Raw genomic sequence first — 27848 nt, forward strand, 5'->3', positions numbered from 1 at the left:
CTCCCGTGCCCAATCCGGTCGACCGCCGGAGTCGGGACGGTAGCGGAGCATGTACTTGTTCCACCGCAATTCCGCCGCTTGGAGCAGCTGCCGTGCGACAGGATTGCGGACCACGAACTGGTCTCCCGTCTTTCGAAAGTATAACTTGAGGCTGTTGTGATAAAAACGGAGCTCTCGTTGCACTTCGCCTGGTGGAATTTCGGTATGTACATTTTTAACTCCCTGCATTTCGTTCAAAGTTGAGCATGGTGGACAGAAACGAAGTTGAGACGCACATAAGATGCAATAATTCGACCATATTGCTCGCTTGTCTGACGAGTTCCCATGGCCATGCTGAGACCGTCGAGACGTTGGAGGTCAACCAGGAGGGCGTCAACAGTGAAGGCTTCGATGGCCTTGCGAAGAATAGCAAATCCGAGAGCATTAACTTTATGGTTAATGGTGCAGCCCACGGGAAGCAGCCGTTCGAGCAGATCGGGGTCTATGTTGTTCTGGCGGGGCATGTGTCTGTGTGTGTGTAGGTTGTTTCTTTTCTCTTCAAGTCGCCGTATTTATTCATATCTTCAGTGCTTTGTCCTTGTGGCATTGCATTGTTCGCTCTCGACCGTGGTCAAAGTTTCGACCCGTTAGCTGCCCGTGACCGAACAACGACCCACATCTCTTCGACTACCACTATTATCCATTCCTACGACCCACAATGCTCGGCGGACACGTCCCTTACAACGCGGACAAGGTTCCGACAGCCATGCCCATGCCCAAACTGGCGCGGGTCATTTTGACAAAAAACGATGCCTACGGTGTTCCTCAGCTCAGCCGACCACCAGCGCGGCTACCTGCTGGATGTGGCTTTCGAGGGCTACGACATCACCACACGCCTCAAGGAGACCGAACGGCGCAGTATCGTGAAAGCTGCGCTGGCGGCCAAACCATTCCTGCATGTATCGGAAGACGCGCAACGCGATACCGAAGAGGAGGCGGACATGTCTCTGCAGATCGAGGCAGGTATCCGTGCTGCCCGCGCGGAGGGAGGCTGCAAAGAGGGCCATCAAGGTCAAGCCCGCAACGAAGCCCGGCCCGTCAGCAACGGCAACTTCAACCTCCGCTAACAACTCCAAGGGAAACGATATCGACGCTCAGCGCACGACACTACGAGGTTTTCCTTTACAAGGATGGGAAACGGTGCGTGCTTAACGATATGGATGCCACATTACTTAAACACAAATATCCTTCGAAATAGGCTATCAAGAAAGTCCTTTCAAATGCAGCAACGTACGCCAAACGCGGGAAGAACGATCACGAGGCCACCTCAGCGCCTTCAAATCTGCCGCTTGCTGACGCAATGAGGCTCTTAAATCTCCTCGAGCTGACTCCTCGCATGAAATTCGTGACCGAGAAGCACGATGACATTCTCGCTCTTTTCCCGCACATACACTGGCGGCAACCCCGGGGCGAATTTTAATCGTGCCACCAAAGAAATGTGGGCTGTTGCAGATCAAAATCACTGGGCTGTTGAGACGCAGAGAGATTTGGAAGCGGTGCCCATCTCAGAGTATGTGTTACCGATATCTGGGGTAAAACACTGACCACTGCATAGACTTATTGCGATGTTCAAGAATGGTTTGTGCAGCGCACTGAGTACGATTCTCGGGACTGGTCGTCTCGGCAACTTTGTGGCAACTTTGCAGCTCGGCTACCACGATGTCACCAGAGACCAGATGGTTTTTGAAGTGTGCGTCCTCTCCATTTTTTCAAGATACTCGGTTCACCGGTGACCAGTGGCGAGGTTCTTCCACCCGACTCAGGGATCAAGGAGCAATTTCACGAGACATTCTCAACTGAATCGCGTGCACAACTCCGCGCCATGCACCAGTGGGCTGCGGACACACTCAAAGGTCAGCTACATAGGTATAGACATGTAAGAAAACTAATTCTCTAGTAGATCTGTCAGAGCGGAAAAATCCCGGTGGAAAAGACCAGGCAGCCCAGCCTCCGGTTTTTGCCCTCTCCGAGGCTGAACTCGAGTCTCTGTCGGTCGCTGATCTTACGACTAAGATAACTACCTTCCTTGAGGCGTCATTTGGTTTGTCATCTCTCTCTCTCTTCCAATAGTATTTTGACTCTTTTTTAGCCTTTACATACAAAATTTCCGCAATCCAGTGGGACAACATCCGCGCCCATCCCGCTCAGTATTATGACGCCGACCGTTTAGGTCTCCCTTTCCTACTCGATGAGCCATCAAAGCTCAAGCCGAGCCAGCGCTTCGATCTCGCTACAGCTCTCCGAGAGCTCATTGGGCCGTTGTTCCACAATCTTGGAGCTGTTGATGACGAAGCCACTGAACAACGTGGACGCGACTGAAGCGGCAGAGATTGCGCGTGTCCAGGCCGAAATCACTGCTGCCGAAACAGCTCGACTCGCTGCTGAGGAGGCTGATCGCGAGGCAGCAGAGCGTGAGTTGGCTGCAGCAGCCAAGAAGGCGGAGGAAGAAAAGTTAGAAGCTGCTCGACTGAAGGCGGAGGCAGAGGCAGAGGCAGCCCGGATTGCGGCTGAGACGGCGGAGCGCGAGGCCACCATTGCTGCTGAGAAAGCGGAAACAGAGAAAGCCGAAGAAGCTCGACTCGCAGCTGAAAATCATCAACGCAGAAAGACAAGACAGAAAGTTTCAGCCCGGACCACACCGGCATCATCTGCTCCGGTTGCCAAGCCACGAGCAGGTCGGAAACGCACTCATGAGGAGCTTGAAGCCGAGGAAACCGCACCTCCGGGCCGCATTCTGCGCTCACACCAGGCAGCTTTGGCCGTGGATGACCGCCCTAAGAAGCGCCGGCGGTAATGTTTGTAGTTGTGATCTTCAGTTTGGTGACATTTCCTGATCTTAAGATTCCTGACTGAAGTTTTGCTTCTTAAGATAGTGTATTTTGTGTTTTATTCCTTTTGAATGCTCAAGTTGGCTTTCTTCAGTTTGTTTATCTTAAGTTTTCTAAGATTCACTGGTGTACTATTATAGCAAACTGAAGCTAAATTTTGGGGTTTATCTTAAGTTTGTCAATCTGTGCTAGTATACTGTACATCTCTCTACTACAGTGTCTAAGTAGCAAACTTAAGATAAATGTTGACTAGGTCAATGATATCTTAAGTGAAGCTAAGCTAATATTTGCAGAAACGTATACCGGCACCTGAGTTCAAAGTTGGAGATAAGGTGAATGTTGATGAGCCTTGCTTGTCATGTCTGTCATGTGACCGCTGCGCTTAGTCAGCTCAGCAGCCATATCCGGTAGCCGTCTTAGTTTCTCTTAGTTTTTTCATTTTCCTTGTCTGTTCCTGCTCCTTTCTGTTTCTCCCTTAACTTGTTCCTTAATATGAGCTCCTAGCTCCTAGTTCTTTAGTTTATATAAGCCTCTGTTTTTAGTAGTTTTAAATCATCATCCTGTTGATCTCTCTCTGCTGCCTGCCTCTCTGTTTCCTCTCTGTTCTCCCCCTCAGTTCTCTTTACTTAAGTCCCTTAAGTGTTGAGAGTTTAGCTGATAAGTGCATAAGTCTTGTTAGAGCTTTTTGATAGCACTTGCCATTTTAGTTATTGCTCATTCCGTAAGCAAGCACGTCAACGTTGGAGGGTCAAAAGTGCAACAGAATTAACCATCCGAGAAGCTCAATGATTGACGTGTGGGACTATTCAAAGTGGAGGCAAAGGTTGGACCTTCGGCATATGAACTGAAGATACCAGGTTCTAGTCAGGCCCATCTAGTCTACAATAAGACAGAGCTGACACCCTATGATGAGCTACCACCCCACCAACAAGAAGAAAGGCCACCACCAGACATTATGGATGATTACGAGGAGTGGGAGATTAAGTAGATTATAAAGAAGCAGAAGCATGGTCGTGGTTGGTAGTATCTGGTGAAGTAGAAGGGATATCCCTATAGCGAGGATACATAGAAGACAGCATAAATGCTTAAGAACTCTTAAGAATTGTTAGACAAGTTTAACTAGAAGAACCTAGTGGTTAAGACTTGTAGTGTGCCTGTCCTTGCCTAGGGTTATTAGAATTACCTGGTCAAATGTTATAAGCCAACATAAGAAAAGCTCCCATACCCATCCCGGAAACTGTTTAATTATCAGACTGGCGATTTCGTGGAGGCTGAAGGGGGGGGTGGATGATAAACACGCTTTAATGCCCTCTGTTGACGAGGATGTCGACCTTAAAGGGGAGGTCTTGCCTTCACTGGCCAACTGGCATCCTTTAAATTAGTGTTATTTGTAACATAATGTTACACTATCCTTAACCTCTCCAGCTCCTCCTTGTCCCTGTTCCTAGTTGCAGAGGGAACAATCATATATCCCTTGCAGGCCAGGCGATACTCCTAGCCTTCTAGCACTCCTCCCCATATTGTGAGTTAAGCTTGGTAATAGCTCAACACATTGTTCTCAGTCATGTGCTTCCCATATATGTGCCCCTCCTACTAGAACACCTGTTCTCTGTCATCACATACTGCATATTGCAGGCCCTCAGTAGCTCGATACTGTGTATTATGGGCCTGCGATGGCCGGACACCAGCGCCCGGAGCAGACAGGCCGGGTCTTATCCGTAATATCATTAAAGTACTATTAGAAAGGTTCTCTAGAGTACCATTAATTAACTATAGTGTTTGCTCACCATTATATAATATGATTCTTGTATTTGTTATTCAGTTATATAAAAGAGAATATCTAGTGTTAAAGAGATATGAGGTAGGTGACTTCTACATTTAAATGCTTTAAACTAAGGCTTTAGTATGCCTAAGCTGTTTCTGTTCTCCCAGGTGTAATATCGCTATACTAGTCCCTACAATCTCTTTAACGATTAGAAGAAGATGGTCTGCTGCCTGGCTATAGTAAAGTTGTCGCAGGACAAGTAACGTAAGCTTGCGCACTGGCTAGAAGTAAGAAAACTTCTTGCCAGCAATTTCCTTAGCTAGATGCTAGGGTCTAGCTGATCTGGCGTGGAAGGCGGAATAGCTTCTGGATTTGTAGCCAGGCATTCCTGATATAAAAGGCATAGGGGGATCCATATAGGAGTAAAGCAACAATTTATAGCTTCCCCTGTCTTATTGTGGTCAGCTCAAGTGTCCAACTTAGGCAACTTCCCACCATAAGAAAGTTTTAAACAGACGGAACATATAGCATTTTAAAGTGCTGGCAGTAAGGAGAGAGAACAGAAGCTATAAACTTAAAACCAAAAAACCAACCTAACAGATACTAGCACCAACAAGCACCCTAAACTCATAAGACACTAACCAAGCACCCTCTGCCATAAATATAACTTATCCCGAGTCTCTTGACTATGCTTTCCTCCTTACTATCTCCTTAGATGTTATTGTCTTACATTTATCTTCAAACCTCTAGTCATAATAGCACTGAGAATGCAATATATTTACTTATCAGTAGTGGTTAATCTGCATCAGCCCTAAAGGATAAGCATAGATCCCTTGATAGATAAAACTAAAAGAGAGCTTATCTGAAAGGTATATCATTTGACCAACATCTCATCTACTTACCCATCTCATCTGTTACCATCTCATTAATCTGTTAACTGCCAAGCATGCTTAAGTACTAAGTTGTAGAGTATTTGGCTGATATTTTAGGACCCTATAGATATCTTGGGACCAAGTTGATATAATTCGACAAGATACCCTTCTATAATCCTACTAATTAGTGAGTTTGCAGCAGGTGCTAGGGTCAGTCAATTCTTGGAGAGCTTAAGTGCTATATAGCCCAGGATGAAGATATGCTACAGGGCCAGGGGCACCACTTTCTAAGAGGCAGATTATGCCCCTACTAGACCATATACTCAGACTCCTCAGATTCATAAAGGCCATACCATGGTCAACTCATCACTTTTAAAGTAGATAACACTGATAATAGTACTGTAAAAAATTTAAAATAGCTATGAGGTTGATTTAAGTGCTGGACAGGTTTACTTAAAGGTCTATACCATCCTACATTTAAGTGCTGGATCATACTTAAAATTAATTTCTGACCAGTTGTAATTTGCTCTATGGATACCTACCCTCTCTTCCACTACCTCTGGTGACACATACCAGAACCACAACTCATTACAGTAAAGGGTCTTAGTACATATCAAAATACCCCATATATGCATCTTAATGTTTAGTAGTCAGTTTATAGACCCTGCTATTTATATAAACCAGTTCTGCACTCAACCTGTCTTAAACCTCAATTCATCCTTTAAGAATATATAGACACAAATCTGAGTATGTGGGTATTATATACCTTATTGACTAAAATTAACATATTTTGATCCATAATCAACTAGCAGATTATGTATTGTTAATATCTTATGTATTGTCAATATCTTATGTAATAGGAGGAATCTGTATAATAGTAAATAACAAGGGATTCCATGGATAAAACATTATGAGAGACATGACATCTTATCAGTATACCCCTCTATATGCTTCCTACCTTCATCCTATTAGGGATCCCTTCCCCCTAAGCAGGTTATTAGGAGATTAGAATAACAGGATATATATTATATATGCAGGCATGTAGGGTATCTAAAAATATGTGTGTCTCACAGGGCTATAATGGACATACATCTCCTTAAAGCACAACTTAGATCATAATGATCCATGCATTCCTTACACCGCCGGAATTTTATTGCCTGCTAGAATTCCGAGAGGCTATGGGCACCATGCAGCAGCCTGTAGGATAGTTACAGTGTGCAGTGCTTTTATAAATAAAAAGACACAAAGAAATTCTTGGCAGTGGCATGTTAATTAGACCCGGATCTCCGATTTGTCCATATATATCCTCCAAGGCTTTGGAGCCTCTACAGCTTTCCTCTGCCCACCATAAGCACCCTAGCCTTGCCTCTGTAATAGCCGCCAGCTTAATGGGCAACTCCTGACCAGGTAAACCTATGCAAAGCATGCCAAAGCTCAGCAATTGAAAGATTCTCCAAATGAGGCCCAATCAAGGTCCAGAAAGCAAAGCAGGCATGGCAGGGCTAAAACAGGCAATATGGAGTATCCATCAAGTCTTAAGCCAGCTGTGCCCCCTTTGGCTCAGGTGCTTGAAACAGTGGAAATCCCATCTGAGCTTTTTGAGAATAGTAAGTAAACAATAAACCAAGTTTTATAGTAAATATTCTGATCAAATGATACTAGCACTCCAACCTATAGGCCAATTATGTATTCTACTAGTTTTTTAGCTTAATCTATCAATGGGATTTAGCTGTGATATAGCAAACAAAGTTTGTTGAGATAAGGCACGGCTGGCCATATAGCCGGCGCGCCCGTCTGGGCGCGTATCGACACCGTTAATCCCCCTCTCTCTCCTTCTCTACCATATCATTTCTCCGATCGAGTACTTATACCTGACTACAGTAGGGGTATACCTCAGTCGTTCTCTCTTCGTGCCCGACTGAGGTATGCCCCGCAGTACTTTACTCTACTTCTCATTCTTACATACTATTTTAGTACATCTGTCTACAGGTACACTATAAATCAGTCGTTCTCTCTTCGTGCCCGACTGAGTACATCTGTCTACAGGTTATGGGCCCCGCGCATAACTAATAGAACAACGAAGTACTCCAAGCACACTATATCCCACTCCTACGACTCAAAGACTAACCGCTAACCGCGAAGACGCATACCGAATCGCTCGACTTACTGGCGACCCCTGACGCTCAGAATGAGCACCAATTCGAACCCCTTGACCATTCTCCCAGACGGGAGAAGTTCGACGGCACTGGCTTCATTGGATTTGAAACCAAGTTTATTGCCGTCGCTGATGCGCGCGGACTGCGCGGGTACATACTAGGCAGCATTGCCCGACCAACACCAGCCCCTATCTTGCCTGCAACGACAGCGACCACGACGAGTCCAGCAAGCGTCCCTCTTCCCCCCGATCCCACTAACATATACTCGACCAACCCCAGCTTAGATGAATGGGTTCACCGAGATGCGATGGCGAAGGCACTTCTTATTTTGAACGTTAAAGACCCCATTGGCCTTGGCATGAAGACAGACGGCACGGCTGCCGAGGCGTGGAAGTCGTTGACCGACAACCATAAGCGCATCAACTCGATGGCATTGATTCAGGCGAACCGCGAACTCGTATCGCACTTCCTCCAACCTGGTACGCCTATCCAAGAGCATATCTCCAGAATGCGTGTCCTCTGGCGCAACGCAAACGACCAGGGAGCCAATGTCACCGACGAAGCGTTCCGCATCATCTTCATCGGGTCCTTGGGTGAAGAATGGGATAGCGTCGTTCCCCAGTTATATCCCCTTCAAACATCTGCAGAAGTCATCAGCCTGATCATCATGCATTCGGAACGCATAAACAACCGTGTTCTTGCAAACACACAGTCCTCCGCACAAGTTTTGGCAACTAACACGTCATCCCCGGCGGCGGCACGTCGAGCTGCTCGGAAGAACTTAATCTGTGTCAATCCCCGATGTGTGGCGAGGGAAAGCGAGGACACCTGATTGGGGACTGTTTTTGGCCGGGCGGAGGCAAGGAGGGCCAGTGGCCAACATGGTGGAAGGGGAAGAAGCCCGGAAACACGACTCCATCTGCTAACGCAGTCGACACCTATGCCTTCATGGTCGACACGTTAGGTTGTGAAAGCAATATCGCCGACTGGACAGTACCTGCAGCCACCGTGAGTGTCTACGACTCAGATGGGACTCAAGCGGTCGACTTTGACGGGGAAAGAGTGCTCGCATCCCCAGAATCCTTGATGAATTGGCATGAAGCGGTGGACGCGACAGTGCACGTGACCGTTCCTCGAAACTCAGCCACAGGAACGTCGGCCCAATACCCCGTCTCCGACGCGTCGTACTCGATAATCGACACTGATATCGAATCCACCTATCCCTCCGAGTTCGAGTCTGATGAGGAAGAGTCAATATTCGACCCAATCGACGAGCTGGGGACATACCAGGCACATACCGAGCTAGAACATGCAGCAGCATCAATCCTCCAGGCCCACCAACCTTATCCTGGTGACGAGACCATCCAAACCGAGCCACGGTTCATAATCTATCGAGTCTCAGATAATGAGCATGTCGTTATGGATAATCTCCTCGACAAGGACACGACCTTCCCCTCCGAGTGGATTGTCTCGCCAAGATCGGACTTCAATATCGCTTCGTGGTACGCGCAACACCGAGCTGCTGAACTGGCAAGCCCAGGCGTCAGCGTGCTGGCTGTGGAGACACACAAGCCGTATGTCGTGGTCGCGGACTCCGCTGCGACAGATCACTGCTTCTGGCGCAGGGCAGATTTCGTCGATTATCAAGCCATTGAAAGCGAGGGGAATGCTGCTGAAGGGTCGAAGTTCAAAATCCTTGGGAGCGGTACTGTTCGGAAGACTTACCAGTTTAATGGGCGCCAGAAAGAGATATTGCTCCACGCTCTTCACACCCCAGACATCATATACAACCTCATATCCATATCACGTCTCGACGAAAAGGACTTCGGGGTCGAGTTCCGTAAAGGGACGCGCTGTCTTCAAGACTCCAGGGGGGGAGCCGTTCATGGAAGGGAGGTTGGTCGGGGGCATGTACCGGCTGGATTTTGACGATGCCGGTGTGACTGCAGCGGTGGCGAGCTCAAGGGCCTCACCAGCGAGCAGAGAGACGTGGCACCGACGTCTTGCTCACATCGGCGAAACCGGGATGAACACGCTGCTGTCAAACGGACATGTCAACGGCCTGAGCGTTCTTGGAGGAGAAACTCACGGCTTATGTGAAGACTGTCTGGCTGGGAAGCAGACGCGGAGGCCTTTTGACGGTGTCCACGAGCCGGAAAAGGAGATTGGTGAACGGGTGTATATCGACCTCTGGGGTCCAGCACAACTCGTGGGATTAGGCGGCTTTCGATGGGTGTTCCATGCCGTCGACGGCTTCTGCGGCGGGCCATGGGCTTTCTTCTTGAAAGACAAGACTGCACCGTCCTCGCTTGAAGCCTTCAAGCGCGTGAAAGCCGAAATCGAGACACAGACTGGGAAGAAAGTCAAGAAAGTGCGAGTTGATGGAGGACGCGAATGGATTAACGAGTTGTGGGACTCGTACCTTGCGTCTGAAGGGATAATACTGGAGGTGACTACACCGCATTCATCAGCTCAGAACGGGGTCGCTGAGCGCGGAATACGCACCTCCATATCTCTCGCTCGTTCTCTCCTGGCGGACTCAGGGCTCCCCAAGTCCCTTTGGCCCAAGGCGGTAGAGACCGCGGCGTATGTGCAGTGGTTCCATCCGAAGCGACGTGCTGGGGGAAAGACACCATGGGAAGTCTACCACGGTGTTAAGCCGGACATCGCCCACCTGCGAGTCTTTGGATCAGTCGCCTATGCGAAGATTGTGCCTATCTCCGAGGCCGGCGGGAAGTTGAATGCCCGATCTGTCAAGACAGTGATGGTCGGGCTGGCTACCAGATGTGGGATGCCTCGAGGCGTCGCCTCTTCTCTGCCCGCGATGTGGTTTTCGACGAAGGTGCTGGGCACTGGTCCCGTGCTCCAGCAGGGGGAGGTGTGGAGGTAGACGCTGGAGACACAGGAGATGATGGGGGCAATGATGAATCGCATGTTCTTCTTGGCTCTGATTTGGACATCGCTAACCAGTCTGGTGCCGCGGGTGTAGATCTCGATAAACCCAAGACGTCTGGTGACGATCCCGACTCGTCTCTCGCTTCTGCTGCTCCAGTGACACGCCTGCGCAAGCCAACTCAGAAGATGTCTGACTGCTCGAGTACCAATCCAATGAAGCTGCAGCGCGAGCAGCAGGTGAGGATTGGACGAACGCACGCAGACGACCAAGACGGACGCGGGCCGCGGCGGTCTTTAATATTTCAACTCTGGCGGTACCTACAAATTACCGGGAAGCTATGTTGCATCCCGAGGTTTGGATGGCGCCAATGGAGAAGGAGTACGCGTCTTTAATTGGTCGGGAAGTGTGGGTTCTCGTGGACCTACCCGCTGGTGCGAATGTGATCGACAGCAAGTGGGTCTACGCCGTCAAATACGACGCCGATGGTGCTATAATCAAATGGAAAGCCCGCCTGGTCGCGAAGGGTTTTCAACAGATTGCTGGGGTGGATTTCTTTGAAACGTATGCTGGCGTTGTCCGATACGAGTCTCTGAGAATCCTCTGGGCAATCTGCGTGAATGAACCTGACTGGGTGATGTGGGCGATGGATGTTGTCAGCGCATATCTTAATGCGGAGATGACTGAAATCGTCTACATGCGCCAACCCGAGGGATTCGTCGTCCCGGGGCAGGAGAGCAAAGTGTGCTTGATGTTACGCTCGCTGTATGGCATGATGCAGTCGGGACGTAACTGGGCACACGAGCTTAATAGCACTCTCAGCGCTCTTCAATGGGTTCGGTCGCGCGCAGACCCTGCGGTTCGCATCCGTCAAACTGAGAAGGGCACTTCGATTATGGGTGTCTACACAGACGACATGGACGGCATCTCATCGTCGAGCGCAGCTGCGGAGGAGGCTATGGAGGGAATCAAATCAGCGTACGAAGTTACCGAGGTCCCCCGAACGACATCTTCGCTTGGAATGAGCGTGTCTTATGACGAGTCCAAGGGGATCATCACGGTTTCTTCACGTCCCTATCTTGAACGTGTACTGACGCGCTATGGCATGCTAGATTGCAATCCCAAAGCGACTCCCCTACCCCTTGGCCTGATCCTGAGCAAGTCTCAAGCCGCGACTACCGATGCCGAAACCAAGTTTATGGAAGACAAACCATATCGCGAAGCTGTCGGCTCCATACTCCATGCTGCGAACACAACACGACCCGACATTGCCTTTGCTGTCAACAGACTAGCCGCCTTCGTTCAGAAACCAGGCCCCGCGCACTGGAAGGCGGTTCAGCACTTGTTGGCATACCTCAAGGGCACGCTCGACTACCGTCTCGTATATCGCCGGGGACGGAGATGGGGATCCGACCTACTGGATGGGTTGGCGCCCGATTACGCGTCTGACACAGACACTAGACGCTCGGACGTCGGGCGAAATATTCATGATGTCGGGAGGGCCGGTTTCGTGGTCATCGAAAAAGCAAGCCACAGTAGCGACTTCGACGACGGAGGCAGAGTACGTAGCGCTGTCGCGTGGAGCGAAACAGGCTATGTGGCTCTACAGCTTCTTAGACGAACTCAAGATGCCACAAGACCGACCAGCTCTAATTCGAACCGACAACATGGGGGCTGCGGCACTCGCACGAGACACCAAAGGCCATGCACGCGTAAAACACATTGACGTGCGCGAGCATTATATTCGGGAGCGCGTCGAGTCCGGGGACATTGACATCGAACATGTCTCTTCCGGGGACAACATCGCCGACATATTCACGAAGATACTCCCGCGGGATCTGCATCGCGAGCATGTGCGGGCTATGGGGCTGATGGATTAGCTGGAGAAGGGGGAGGTGGTTGGGAGCGGGGCGGAGATGCCCGTACGTATACGCAAGGGGGAGTTTCCTTTCCTCCTTGCTCTCTTTTTCATATCTTTCTTATTCTTTGCTTACTCTACATGGACCGTCCGCGCCAGGGGGAGTGTTGAGATAAGGCACGGCTGGCCATATAGCCGGCGCGCCCGTCTGGGCGCGTATCGACACCGTTAATCCCCCTCTCTCTCCTTCTCTACCATATCATTTCTCCGATCGAGTACTTATACCTGACTACAGTAGGGGTATACCTCAGTCGTTCTCTCTTCGTGCCCGACTGAGGTATGCCCCGGCAGTACTTTACTCTACTTCTCATTCTTACATACTATTTTAGTACATCTGTCTACAGGTACACTATAAATCAGTCGTTCTCTCTTCGTGCCCGACTGAGTACATCTGTCTACAAAGTTCTAAACAGCTTAGGACTTATTTTACTGTCAACTCTAGAGATAATATAGTGTTCTTAAGGCCTCTGGAATAAATTTACAGATTCCTCAGATTCATATTCCCAGGGATATACGAACAGCATACAAATTATCTTCAGAACCTGAAATTGAAGGAACAATCTGTTGTCTTAAATGTTTTTCTATGTATCCACAGGGCAAGAGACAAATACCTAGGAAATACTCATATAGACAATCATCTTAATCAGCCACCTGTGGAACCCCTTTATTCAAGTCTATCAAGACTCTCTCTAGTACCAGAGATATTCCTGCTAGGCAATTTACCTCTCATGTGGGCAATTGCCCACATCTTTTACATTAGACTGGTGGGCAGTGGCCCACATCTTTTGCAAAAGACTAGGTATACATGGTGCTAAATGGCACTTCCACAGAGGGGGGATACTTTTGATGACGCCCCCATTATGCAAAAATATGTGAGACGTGCCCATGTACGCGCTCTTTAAGGCCCATTGGCAGCTAGGAATGCACCCGCTCGTTGTTTACCATTGAGGTACCAGGTTTGATGAAGTGCGGAGTTGATGTGCGCGAGTTTGGAAGGTGAGACATGGCCAATAATTGTTGACATTGCTGCCGGATTGTCTCGAACAGAATGGTGTATGTCACGCTCTCACTCATCATGCTTGTACTAAACAAGATAGCCCGAGCCTCCTTTGCAGAGAGGCGGCTTGAAGTCAGGCCATTGGGGCTCATATTGGAAGTGCTGCATTTGTTGAGTGAATATCTTGGCATTCATTGGCTTGTTGATAATGCCATCTTCTTTGCGAGGAGAGTAGTGGTTAGGTACATAGCCTTCCTGGAAATATTGAACAATCTCAAACCACAAGAGAAGGAAATCCCGGCGGAAAACGTAAACACAAATTGGACTCACCACCCAGCATGTACACCCGCTCCTCCTCATAACAGTACCAGAGCGTCAAGTCACCACGCTTGTATGACGTGAACTGGCGGTTGTCGATTTGGTACCTGTCAATTTCGCTGTCGAATCGGTTGGTTCGTGGTATATTGTCGTAAGGCCTTGGGAATTGGGGAGCGCCAAGTCAGCAGTCTTCATAAAGGTGAAAACCTCGATAAGTGCGGTTACACGGCGCGCACTCGTAGTGACTTGAGGCAGGGAACTCGGGCATGCGGCGGACAGAGGAGAGAGAGAAGGAACTGTAGAAAGAGTGAGATGGGTATAAGTGTGGATAGACTAATCTGCTATTCAAAGGCTGTGAGTGATCGATGATCGAAACGGAAACTCAGCTTTAATTTCCGCAATCCGCGACATACCCATTTTCGGCTTGGTGGATCGGCGTTACTAGCTTTGTCTTGAGCATCTAGTTGTTGGGCCGGAGGCAGATATGGAAGTAGCAGCCTGTCTGTCTTTCATGATAGCTTCCAGTCGGCCCCGCCAGCATAACTATTGTAAAATTGTCAACTCCATTTTTGCTAAAATTCTTGGTCAGATTTATATAACTATTCTAAGTGGAAAACATTTACAGCTTTGTTTGTTTGTCTTGATTTGACCCATGATCCCATTAAAATGTTCCCCTGCAAATTCACTAAGACTAGAGACGGTCCCATAAATTTGAGCTGTTCAATATTGTACATAGCAAGATGTTTATTAGGAGGAATAGTTGCATCTGTGAATAAGGCTGCTTTGGTTTTCTGTACTCTATAATATGAAATTTATATCTTCCTGCATCTGTATCTGAGGTGCTAAAAGATGCAATAATATTCATAGCAGCCACTAGATGATAGAACTTCTGTAGGAGCTGGCTCTGAGTATCTGTACCTGCATACCAAAGCTCAGGCATTATAACAGAAAATATTGCTGTAAAAAGACCCAAGATTTCCTGTGCTTTTAAAGTACCATGGCTAGCCTCTCCAAGACTTACAGGAGGACGCAGAAGGATGTCCTGCATGAGAAGGGAGCTCTATATCCTGGATACATTTTCTGACAAATACTAAATCTTCCTTAGAGAATTCATATGAACCCTCAAACTCTGCATCCTCCAAATCTTCATCTGGAAATTCAGCTGTCATAAAAGTTGCAATCACTGGGTTGGCTGGTGTGGGAGTTGGAGATCTGTCTGAGCTAGATTGTCCAGCCTTGTTTTTCCCCTTTTGAGATGACCTTCAGCACCATGTATACCTAGTCTTTTGCAAAAGATGTGGGCCACTGCCCACCAGTCTAATGTAAAAGATGTGGGCAATTGCCCACAAGTCACAAGCCTGTAATGAAAATACTAGATTAAAGAGCCAAATTGATAGCTATGACTAAGCTAATGCCATATATGGTAATAGAAGTCACTATTTCTTCAGGCCGATGATTCGGTGTATGATTTGGAACAGTTTATAATACAGGTTGATGTAATCACATGTCACATTGATGGAACAGAGCCTAATAATCAAATCAATTGATCTTCATCAAAAATGGTTCCACATTAACAACATTATATATGAGGCATTGATCCCATCACCTAGAAGGTGCTAGAAAGCCCTAAAATAATTAATTATTATTGCAATACTAGTAACATTTATAACTTTAGGGCTGTTGCCCACATCTTTTGCATTACACCCATAGGCAGTAGCCCACATCTTTTGCATAGAAGTAGCTATATCAGCTGCATTTAGCCTTCATATCGACTCCACAGTCACGCATCTTCCACATGTCAAGCATCTTCAGGCGTTAACAGCCACTCACTCCTTACCCAACTCCCATCCATCATTTTTACCCCTTATTTTTCTACATCTCTCACACACTATATTATCATATCCAACGTGATGGCAGTACCAACCCAGGCAATCCAGATGGACTGGGGTGTGCACAACGCGGGATTGGTCCCCCTATCCCAGTTGTCAGGATTGGTGCTGTTCTTGTCAAAAATTACTTATCACAATGGACTTTGTACATAAATTTCCCTACTCATTTCACCCCTTCTGATCGCTTAGTTACTGTCTTGTCGGATAGGAGAATGGTATCCTCTCTTACTTTTCCCCACGATCTACAAGCTAAAGTTGGCGTGAGTGAAAGCACATTATCGAGCCCGAGTCTACACTCCATCCCAGAGTTAAGTTATCATATCTAATCTCCCCGCCATCTCTACTCCTCCCGCAGCGCCGGCCTTGGTACGACCTAGGCACTTGATAGTCCTCACTTAGACTATATCGCCCTTCTTCAACTGTAGGTTACTTAATGAAAGTGGTTCATATAGACAAAATATACAACTTTGGTTTGGTGACCATCTGTGACATAGTCTGATGATTGTACTGTTCAATGGTGAAAAGATTTCTTTGTTGGAAACTTGTCATATGTATCACTCTATGTTAATACTATAACATAGAGTGACTATGAAGGACTTGGTCTGGGTGGCCTGTGTTTTCTTTTATTCTTGTCTTGTCTCTTGCCCCCAAATACCACATATTTGCCTAGTCCTGGCTAAATACAAAATCAGCAGCTTCAACTATGTATCATATCTGTATCACTGATATTAAACTACATTATGAGAGGTCCCACTCACCTTCAAAGTGTAAGGGCAACCCCGGAGGCCCGAGATCAGGGTTTGGCAGGGGAGGATCCAAAGAGAAGAAACTCTGAGGGTCCACCTGCCAGGTAGCCAACTATATACCGCGCTCTTGATGTGCCAAGAATGATCGTTGCTCCATGCAATATGCCCCGCGCCATGTTGCATGCCAGATCCCAGGAGGATCTTCTTGCAGATCCTGATGCATTACCTACGTTGATTCCTATCGGTGGACAAAATGACAGTTGCTTGGGCATCACGTAGGTAATTGATGGACAGGTGTCTGATGCCGAGATGTGATGGACAGATGCCAAGGTGGGGGTTCCCCTGACACAAAGTACACTTTAATATGCAGAAGTGCTCCTAGAAGCTAGCAGAAACTGGTGAGACTCAATATGGACGAATGATTTCCTATCAAACTGATATGATATGATACGTGCCCTGAACTCGCGTATTGTATCTGTATTTTGACCAATATATTCAAAATATATCAGTTGTATCATATCCTTGGACAGCACTATTGCCTCTGTTTCAATACAAGTTGAGCACAGAACAACCAAGAGATACAGGCCAGGCAAATACTCTACAAAGAAGTCATTTTGCTGAAGTCACAATGAGTAAATTTATGAACCTAAAACATCATCGTTGAATTCCCATGCTCCTAGTGGGATTCGAACTCGCGTTGGGCGTTTAAAAGTTAGTAAGTCGTTGGCTTGCGCTCGGTTGCCCTCACGACGAGAACAAAAAGCGGCGTCAACAAAGAAATCGTTGTTCTTGTTGTTCCCGTCGGTCTGTGGGTGCGCGTCAGGTCGTGAAGCACGCTCCTATATAAGGATTAATGTATGTTCACGACCTCACAACAACGCACAACCACATCGATGCATCCCGCGCCAACCGGCCCTCCTGAAGTACAGCCCGCACCGACAACACCCGGCCCGGGCCCCGCGGCGTCCGGTTCCCGGCCACGTGCATTACTGCAGGACGGAACACTGACGGGCCCAAGCACGGCGCCCCGGCGGTGGCGGGACAAAGGGATTCCTCAGGTAACGCATGACTTGTGAGTGCTAGTTGTAAACGTGTCACGGTGTTGAAGGTGATCCGGGCACAGCCCGCCGACCAACCGCGCCCAGCTCGTTCAGCGGCCGGTGTCGCCGGCCCCGACGGAGATTGTTGAAGAAGAAGAACCTCAGGCTGCGGTAGACCCATTTAACCCAATGTTTGAAGGCATGGAAGTGCCGGAAGCCCGTCACTCACACTGCGACGACTACAGACAATGGGGGGCGAACGTGGGCGCCGTGTTGGCCACGGTGGTGACCGAGCTCAGGGGTGTGCAAGCAGAGGGACAGGCGATGTGTGCCGAGATGCAGGAGCTGGTGGCCGAGCTACGCAGGACGCTGGCGGAAAATGCCGAGGCCAGCGGGAATGGCAGGAAACGAAGAGCCTCCGAGATCGAAGAGCCAGAGACTGGCCCAGTGCAGAGGCGCACATCGAAGCAGGTAAAGAGGCCGAGGGTGGCAGCGGAAGTTGAAGCCGCAGGGAAGAAAGTAAGCAAGGCTGCTGCTGCCCCACGACGAAAGAGCGTGCCCAAGGGAAGGGACCGGCCGGAAGGGACGAGGCGATCTCAGAGGAAACATGTAGTCAACTCGACAACAAACAGATAGAGCCTATGGAACCGAGTGAATAAGGAAGAGTTGCCACGTCACACTTGGTTAAGTTGCCGACGGCACGCCGCTTATGTGACAGCTCTGACAAATGGCACGGCGGTTCCGTTTCCCACGGCCACGCCACTCCCGTCCTGCCTTCATCCTTGGGTCGGGCTGGCTTCGGCCTGCCCCTGCACCCTGCACCCGGCCTTCGGCCTGGAGCTCGGCCTGACAGAGAGCTCCCCCGGCCACGGAAACAAAACTCTATCAAGAGCGGGAGACGCGAAGCACCATAAAACAGTCTAAACGCCGCTTCGCTGGCAACGCCCTTCTTTCTTTCTTCTCCCACCTTCATCTCTTGCCAATGGCGCACGACCCCCCGCCCGGTCTTTCGCCCGCACTTGAACTCAGCGACCCAATAGCGGTAGAAGAGGTGGATGACGTGGCGCTCGAGCATGAAAGCTCCAGCCAAAACTTGAAGGCCGCGGCTGCTGCTGAGGGGCCTGCAACCAAACATGACTGGAAGTTCTGGGCGATTATCAGCTCGTTGTCGATCAGCCAGATGCTCACCGCCATCGAATTCGTGCGTTGTTTCTTTTTTTCTCTCGGGGATTAACGTGCAAGTCTAGACGGCCGTAGCGACAGCGCTGCCCGTCATCTCGGAGGAGCTGCACGGGAACAACTACATCTGGTACGTTGTCGTTGTTCTCTTCTCGGAGTCTTAAGACCGTCTAGGATTGGATCTGCATACACCCTCGCGTCAACGGCGCTGTTGCCATTCTGTGCGGGCCTGGCCCAGATCTTCGGACGGCGCTTTGTCATGCTGCTCTCCATCGCCATCTTCATGGTCGGCAGCGCGCTGTGCGGGGCCGCAACCAGCATGAACTTCCTTATCGCGGGACGAAGTGCGTCTCCCTGCCTTGCTCCATATGACTCATTCATCTGTGGATTACAGCCGTACAAGGCCTCGGCGCGGGCGGAATTATCTCGCTCATTCAAATCATCATATCCGACCTCGTCGGGCTCAAGGAACGCGGGATTTTCAATGGTATTATTGCGATGGCGTATGGCGTCGGTGCGGGTGCCGGTCCGGTGATTGGCGGAGCGTTGGCGCAGGAGGGACACTGGCGCTGGTTGTTCTACATGAATCTGCCCATCGGCGGGTTCTGTGGCGCGCTTATTTTGCTTTTCGTCAATTTGAAGGTCCCTCAGACGCCTCTGAAGGAGAAGCTGCAGAAACTGGATTTCATGTGAGTCTATAGCACGATGATGAGTTTCGACTGACTGGCCACAGTGGAAATGCACTCATCGTCGCATCAACAACGTCTATGGTGCTGGCGCTTACCTGGGGCGGCACAGTCTTCGCATGGGCCTCCTCGAAAGTATTGCTGCCCCTTATCATTGGCTGCGTTGGTCTGGTGGCTTTCGTTGTCTATGAAGCCTTCATCCCAAAGTATCCAATCATCCCGCTCTCGCTCATGGCTACGCGCACCGCCTTTGCTGGGTACATCCAGAACTTTCTGTCTGCGCTTGTTCTCTCCGCAATCGGATGTTCGTATTGCGTCATTTCAATTCGCTTACTAACTCATGTGTTAGACTGGCTCCCGGTGTACTTCCAGGCGTGTAAGGGTGCCGGGCCGATCGCCTCCGGGGTGGACGTGTTCGGGATCACCTTTACGGTTGCGCCAGTGTCAGCGGTCACGGGAATTTTGGTGAACCGCACGGGCCGCTACCGCCCGCAAATGTGGCTCGGCTGGGCGCTGATGATTCTGGGCACGGCGCTGCTCGGTACCCTCGACGAGCACAGCTCGCGCGGGAAAGCGATCGGCTACCAGATTCTGATCGGCGCGGGGATCGGGTTTGCGTATGTCGCGGCGTACTTCCCGGTGCTCGCCCCGATCGAGGTCAAGTACAACGCACAGGCGCTCGCGTGGTTCTTCTTCTTGCGCCAGTTCGCGCTCATCTGGGGCGTCACGATCGGCGGCACCATCCTGCAGAACAAGCTCACCGATGCGCTGCCAGCCGAATTCCTCGCGCAGTTCCCGGGCGGCACACAGATCGCGTTCACCATCATTCCGAGCATATCGTCGCTGTCGCCGGAGCTCGGCGGGCAGGTGAAGCACGCGTTTGCGGAGGCGTTCAAGCTGCTGTGGGACGTGCTTGCGGGGCTCGCGGGTGCGGGAATGCTGGTTAGCTGGCTGATGAAGGGCCTGCCGCTGCATGCGAAGGTGGACGAGCAGTGGGGCAGGCAGGATCTGGAGAAGAGCGAGGCGCAGGGTGAAGAGGTTGAAATGGGCGGTGTGTAGAGCCCTACAGTTTTGTTAAAAGTTCTTTAGACCGCGAGTATACCGTGTATATGTATGTGTATGTATGAACCAATTGCCAGCTATATGGCAATTTTTTTAATGTTTTTGATGGCTATTTGATGCTTCTAGACTGAAGTGCATTCACTGAAGTGGCACCCTGGGGTTTCAGCCAAAAAATGGTCTTCTAAGCAGAATTTATATATAAGAAATATTAATGGTCCAACTAACAATGGCCTTTTTCACTGCTTCAAGTTTGATGGATATGCAATAAAAGTTGCAAAGATTGTATCTGATTCACAAGAAATCAAGTTCTGTACAGGGGGATCAAATATTGCATACATTGTGACTACCCCTTTCTAACCATGTTATGTAGACAATAAGATTCAAGCCCAAATATTTGTCAAGCAAAATGTTACATTATTTATTACTGCAATTTTATATATATAATGGCAATTGGTCACTTATTTCTGATATATATTAGGTACACTGTGGTGCTGACCCTGATTTTTGATATATTATATCATATATATGGTATTATATCCTGTGGCATAGGTATTTGGTGAATTTGTTTGCTACAAATCCTAGCCACAAAATTGTCAGCTGATATTAGCTTTAAGTCAAGTTGAATCTGATGACTTAAATATACCTCAATTTCTTACTAGTCAAGTCTACTTTCCTGGAGGCTTAGCCCTTTGGACCGCTTTGGTGCATAAATGGATTATTTGAATTTATTTCAAACACATCAATCGGGCTAGTATTTTCAAATGAACGTACATAGTAGGAAAGGTCATAGTTGTAGAACACGTCATCGTCACATCAGATCATCGTCACATCGTCACATCATCGCAAGTTGACGGCGATCGACACCCGGATGTGACGTGACACTACTTTTGCTTCTAACCCTCACCTACCCGGCACATGACAGTAGCCCCGCCCTTGCCCGTAGAACTAGTGGCGGCCATTGCAGAATGCGCTCCGCCGTCGTCTCTCGCGACTCTCGCCGCTGCATGTCGCCTCTTCCGCGTAATTGCAGAGGACTACTTGTACCCGCGTGTCGTTCTCGACCAACGGAACGCTGAGCAGGGATTCTTCTGGTGTAGGACGGTCATCGAAAACCACCGCCTTGCGCGGAAGGTATCTTCGCTTGTCTTCAACCTGCTTATCATAGTGGAGGACGACCCGGACGAGATGAAAAAGCGGCTAGTGGAGGAAATGATCCAGGCGCTGCGGGTCTGCACAAAGCTTACGCGGCTGAATGTTGGGCTCGACTTCTGCGGTGTGCTATTTGTGGTGCAATTTCGTGTGATGATTGCTGAAGACGAGCTCTAGTAGGTATACCTTCAACACTGGGCGAGTTTCTTGGGCCTGGATGCCCGCTCCGCCTTACCCACTTGCATCTTGGCGACTGGAAACACATAACAGACCTTGATGCGGTATGGATGCAGCAGGTAGCCATAACCTCGCTGGTCATCCCGGGCCCATTGTTGAGCGACGAGTGGAATGCCGACTCCGCAGTCGTGAATCTTCCACTCAAAAACATCTACGCCCCGCTGAGTGCGGTTATACCGGCAGAAGTAGCCGCCTGGAAACTTGAACATGCCCTGCTATCGATCACGGACGAAGACGAGGAGCTCCCGAGCTTCCTCGGCCTCGGAAGCTATGCAAGCACGTTGACGATCCTGGCTATGGAGTCCCACAGCGTGTCGGAGCCCACTATTCATCAGTTACTCTCCCTCATGGCGGACAGCCTCCCCAATCTCACCACCCTCTCCTACGACGAGACAGTGAGCCTCGGGAACGGTGCACGCAAGGAAGGCGCCATTCAGCGGCCCCTCGCGCGTTTCGCGCGCCTCGCATCCTTCTTCTTGCGCATCCATGTGGGCTTGGGTTCACTTGTTTTTTTTTGGGCGGGAGGGCCGACGGGCAAGATGTCCAGTTTCCACGCGGCATCGCGCCTGGGATCCCCCTGCAGCAACTGGCAATGTCAATCATGAACAATAACGACTCGCTGCGTCGCGTGGAGGTGGCCGGCAAGGTTATCGCGTCCGGCAGCGGTCCCCCAGCCGCCGTATCACTGCCGCACAGCGCTCGGAAACATGGAAGGGAAACACATGGGCATATAGCACCTTGTTCCCGTGTCCAGCCCCATCACGCCTCAGCGCTCCACAGTAGAAGATGTGGAGGTGTGTGCGGCCCGCGGAGCGTTGCGCGGGCCGGATGTATGCCGGCGCGATGGGGAAGCCGAGTGCGTCGGCGGAGCCGGTAGACCAGTTTGTCCCGAGAACACAGTGGCCGCCTGTGAAGCTGTAGATCACGCAGAGCGCGCTGGCCGCCGGCTGCCGGTTTTGCAGAACAAACTCTGCGAGCATCTGGGCAATTTGGGCCCGGTGCCGCTTGCACTCGCCCGCGACCAGGTAATGATGAAACGAGAGGTTCCGTTTCCCGATGCGGGAGACAGTGTCTGTTTATAGTTAGGAGGGATCGATGCAAATAGAGTGCGTACCTCTCCGGATTTGGGACAAGCTGGAACAGTATTGTTTGTGAACAGGTCTCCAATCAGCTTTCTGACACGCGGAGGAGCAGTACAGGGCTGCTTTACACCCACTACACTGCTTGAGCTCCGCCCGCGTAAGCTGCCGTTGACACTGCGCAGATAATTAGACAGCGAGCAAGTGTTGCAACGTGGTGCATACCGTCACATGGGCACAAGCCCGAAGCTGCTGGACCCAATCATCCGTATAACGGTCATATAATGTGTCTCGTTGCCGCAGCAAGTCGTCGAAAGACTGCCAGGCTGACGATAAGTTCCCTCCCATGTTGATTTTTAGTTGCCCTATGTTTCCGGCCACCACCCTGAGATGGGGAAGCACCGAATGAAACACAGTGCTCCGTCCGAGAATCATGTCAGCTCTGAATAACTGCTCGATAATATGATTGCGAAGCTCTCGGGGTGCAGCCACATTGTTGGAGCTTGTAAAAGATGCGACAGCTGCAACAAGACCGGCTTTTAGCGCGTGTTTGAGGTGTTTGTGTGCCAGACTGTGAGGCAGGTCGTCCGGATAATCGCACAGCGTGGCGAGCAGCAGGGAGAATAGATCAAACCAATCGTCAGGTTTGACAGAAGGCATCCGAGTCGTTGCTGATATAAGAAGCATGTGGGTAATGGCAGGGACGAAGCGGGGTCTGGATTCTAAGACCGCAAATAGCAAATGCGTGTTTGTTTGTAAGTGGTGGCTGAAGATGCGGATGATGGAAAAGCCCTCCTTGATACGCTGGGCATCAGGATAGGGGAAATCTGCGGAAAATGTGAGGCTGAGGTGCTTTGCAAGCGTGTTGCCGAGGATGGAGTATTGCCCGCCGACACTGTCGAGGAGTTGGCGAAAACGGTCTTTCGAAACAAAGATTCCCAGCTGGACGGTAAGAGTTGCCAGGATTGGACCGTCGCGGGCGATCACAATTTCCTGCCACCAACGTCCAAGAAGGTACACCAGTCTTGGACTAGCATTCATTGCGGCGATTGCAACGTTTCCACCGGCCTTGATTAGCCCTTCAACGAAAAGGACCTGCTGGGCGGGGACCATACGCGTCCGTAGTTCGGTGGGGAGATGATCCTGAAGACCGTCAATAATTAGTAGCCATGCGTATGCACGCTGCCAGAGCTCCGCGATCGCTCCCCGCTCGACCATCCTGCTCTCCCCACTTGTGGCCACAAACAGGCCCTCTAGCGCAGTGATCGCGCACTCCAACGTGTTCCGCGAGGAGTCGGATTCGATATCGTAGGACGTCGACGGGATTTCCGGAGGGGCATTCAGACATTCGTACCACAGCGCAACCAGCTGTCGTTGTTGACGATCCGTCAGCTGGCCGTTTGCGCTCTGGCCAACAAGGAACTCCACATCCGGCAGCGAACGATGGGCAGCTGCCTCAACCCGACCCTAGTCCATGGCGTGATAAGTACAACCACGGTCAATACGCACGGAGCCGTACCCGCAGGGGAGCAGGAAAACGCTCTGGTGACAGTCGGAGAGAAGGATGCATGATGTGGCAGTGATATTACCTCACATGCGCACGTGGCGGACTCTTGGCACCGTGTTCGGCCCGACCGTGAACGTACGCCGGGATCGGCGATCTGGCGACGGCGAGTGTCTATCCCGGACCGTACCATACAAGGTACCATACTGCTAGTGCGGAGCCTATGCTAAGTACAAAAAGATCTTGAGGCCCGTGAGTGCGGCGCTGTGGGTGGCATTTGCCATTATTACTATCAAGATCGTACGAGCAACACATATAAGTACTGTAAGTGGAGTCAAGCCTTGTAAAAAGCTTTTCTGTAACTAAATTGCTTCCGTGCAAAAGCTTGGACCTCGACCTCGGCGCCAGGCGTCCGGCGCGAGACAACGCAAGTTTTCGAAATCATAGTCCGCGGAGATTGGGGCGGGTAACAGGGCCCGCGGGTTGTGGTTGGAGAGTCTGAATGACGACCCTGTCGTAAAACGGTTGGCGGATGAGCTAGAAGGGGAGATCGGAATTGGATATTACTGATTGGAAGCTCGGATGATTGTCTATGAGAGCCATCAAGCAATCTGCCACTGTATACTTATCTCTGTAAAATTGGTTGCACAGACATGGGCATCATCAGCCGATGAGTTATACCATCATTCGAGTTGTTTGTCCCTGGGAATGTGCCTATGATGCGACTCTCACATTCTGCAATGTGGGCCCAACATGTGGTCATTACTCAGCAAGCACATCCTGTCCGCCACCCTCATGGCAACTTCTTCTGCTTTCACCTCTCCAGTGCTAAAGCCCCTCTCATTGCTTGCGGTACATGTAGGAGATGATTCTCCTCTTAGTGGCACAAATGGTGTGCAGGTCAATGCAGCTGTTCAAGAGGGGGTCATCTGGGCTGTTGTGATTGATGTGGGCACACCGTGTGTCTTCCATGATCACTGCCTTCCCATGTTACTTATATTGCTTGCATTTCCAGACCCAAAGCAGTCACACTCCTTGTTGATACAACCACTTCTGACATCTTTGTTGCCGGAAACACCTGCATCTCGGCAGGATGTCCTGCACAGGATACCCTATTTGACCCTGATCTGTCATCCTCTGCTCAAGCAGTTGGGACAGCTTTCAGACTGGACTATACCTTTGGTTCTGCAGCTTAGTGCTGGCCAGAATTATATTATGCTTGATTAAATATTGAATATATTCAGAATATTATGAATATATTATGCACTTTGTGGATCACTTGAATATGATTATGTTTGAATATATTATATTATATTATGACTATACTATATTATAGTTGCAGAATATTCAACTATAGTAAGGTAGATGATTACAGCTATTTTCTCAGTCTATGTACTCAGTCATAGTACTAATCTTAGTCTGAGTAAGCCCTACTTCTGATAAATGTCACATATTATCTATTATATATGGTGATTCATACATTACCCTTAGTAGGAACAAATGTCAGGAGTGATCACTTTGGGTTGACCTATTAAACATAGTGTAGGACCTCTGATCAAGTATCTACTGGCTAACCTAAGACTAGTGACAATGCCCCTGATTGTATTTTGAGAGTCCTATGTAACCCAGGGAGGCCCAAAAGGAAGTTGCACTGACAATCCAGCATGTATTTTATGTTTTTGATTCCTTTTTCTAACAGCAAATATGTCAAACATATCAAGAGATATGCATACTAGATTATAGTTGAATATATTCATAACATATTCATATTTCACAGCTGAATATGATTATATTATACTACAAATATATTATTGGGTTGGAGCTCTGAATATGATATGATTATAATATATTATGCCCATAAAATAATATAATTATATTTGGCCAGCACTACTGCAGCTGGAGCAGTTTTCAATGACCAAATGAATCTTCAAGGATATGCTGCCACAACTTCACTGAGTAAGTGTCTTCACTAAATTTTCAATGGTATATTGCTGAAATCAATGCACTGAAAACAGTTGTCGCAAGCTTTATATCTACTTCTTTTTCAATGCCTAGCCATAATCCACTCTCAGGCATTCTAGGACTTTCATTTCAAGGAATTTCAGGACTGGACCCTCAGCCTGTGCCCTTCTGGAAGCAGGCACTAAGTGCTGCTGGGCTTCCAAACGGACCAAACCTCTTTGCCATTTCTCTGCACAAGTATTCCAACACCACTGGACCAAGCTTGACCCTGGGACAAATTGATGCACAATTCTACTCTGGAAACATTGAGTATCAAACATTGACAGGGAAGCCAAATGCATATTGGTCATTAGATGTCTCAGGTCTATTTTGATTTCTCCTTCTTTGAGGCATTTATTTACAGATATCTAGCATTCTCAATCAATAGTACAACTATTACAGCAAACTTAACTACAAGAATTGCCATTTTCAGTACAAGTGCTGGCTTCATTGGTGGCCCACCTGCAGATGTTGCAAGATTCTGGGCAGCAGTTCCTGGCTCTAGTCCTATCAGCGATCAACAGGGCTTTTATTCATACTGTATGTCAGATTATTTTATTTTATAACCTGGGAATAATTGTCTTTGATAGCTTGCCTATCACCACCAAATGTCTCCTTCTCATTTGGTGGGAGCTTTTGGTCTCTCAACACCTCAGATATCAATGTCCGACCTGTTGCTAATACTGACCCATTTCCTTCAATTAGGCCGGTCACGGTCACATGGGATTTTTTGGCCGAAATATTTCGGCGGGTCACGGGTCACAGCCAGATCTTTTGGTCCCAAAGTGTCCCAATTAGGATGATTTCCAAATTTTCCGCGCCTGCGGCCCGCCAAATGTCCTAATCAGGCAATAGGTCACGTGAAATTCGGCCTGCGGCTGAATTGAACATTTCGGCCAAACGGTCACGGGTCACAGGCCCGCTGAATTGATCGAAATAGGTCAGTAGTAGCCCACCTCGTTGTGTAGGTGCTATCTATGCCCTGTCTACTTCCCCAGGGGACAGTGTATTTTCCAATTCAACAGTAGGTCCAGATGAGAGACCCAGTTGGATATTTGGGCAGACATTTCTAGTATGGCTTATTCTTGATGTAGTACACTACTAAGCACTTGTTTACAGCAAAATGTCTACATGGTATTTGATGGTGGTTCACCACCACAACTAGGCTTTGCCAAAATTGCAATAGTACCAGGGGGCAAGTGACTCTGTTCTCTCAATCCTTATCATATATTTAATTGATCCATACAGCTTCAACTATACCAACCTCATCATCTTTCACAAGCATACCATCTCTCCTTCCTACACATGGTCATAGTGAAGCAAAAATTAGTGTTGCTGAAATTGCAGCTGCAATTACTGGGGGAGTTGTGCTCCTTGGTCTATCATGTGCAGCACTGGCTTATTGATGGAAAAGACATGCTCAGAGAATTCCTAGTCAAAGGATTGAGATTGATCCCTCAGGGGAGAACTCAGCCCTATCACCATTACAA

The 27848-nt window shown here is 49.1% G+C and overlaps 3 protein-coding genes across 3 annotated transcripts; 2 read left to right on the forward strand and 1 right to left on the reverse strand.

Moving 5' to 3' along the window:
• Positions 1–18443: 18443 nt before the first annotated feature.
• On the forward strand, positions 18444–20385 carry MIND_00918100 (MFS general substrate transporter; the record flags this gene model as incomplete). Its single annotated transcript, XM_037365815.1, has 6 exons — positions 18444–18662; positions 18709–18770; positions 18815–18984; positions 19035–19329; positions 19374–19630; positions 19676–20385. The coding sequence occupies 6 exons, from the start codon at positions 18444–18446 to the stop codon at positions 20383–20385; spliced, it is 1713 nt and encodes a 570-aa protein (XP_037217227.1).
• Positions 20386–21288: 903 nt separating this feature from the next.
• Positions 21289–22379, forward strand: MIND_00918200 (uncharacterized protein; the record flags this gene model as incomplete). Its single annotated transcript, XM_037365816.1, has 2 exons — positions 21289–21661; positions 21715–22379. The coding sequence occupies exons 1-2, from the start codon at positions 21304–21306 to the stop codon at positions 22377–22379; spliced, it is 1023 nt and encodes a 340-aa protein (XP_037217228.1). The 5' UTR covers positions 21289–21303.
• A 42-nt stretch (positions 22380–22421) lies between these two features.
• MIND_00918300 (uncharacterized protein) lies at positions 22422–24423 on the reverse strand (the record flags this gene model as incomplete). The annotated part of the gene is made up of 4 exons (XM_037365817.1): positions 22422–22846; positions 22889–23030; positions 23079–24320; positions 24373–24423. The coding sequence occupies 4 exons, from the start codon at positions 24421–24423 to the stop codon at positions 22422–22424; spliced, it is 1860 nt and encodes a 619-aa protein (XP_037217229.1).
• Between the last annotated feature and the right edge of the window lie 3425 nt (positions 24424–27848).

This window comes from Mycena indigotica, assembly GCF_014461135.1.
Source record: "Mycena indigotica strain 171206Taipei chromosome Unknown Mind.scaff0008, whole genome shotgun sequence".
Classification (NCBI taxonomy): Eukaryota; Fungi; Basidiomycota; class Agaricomycetes; order Agaricales; family Mycenaceae; genus Mycena; species Mycena indigotica.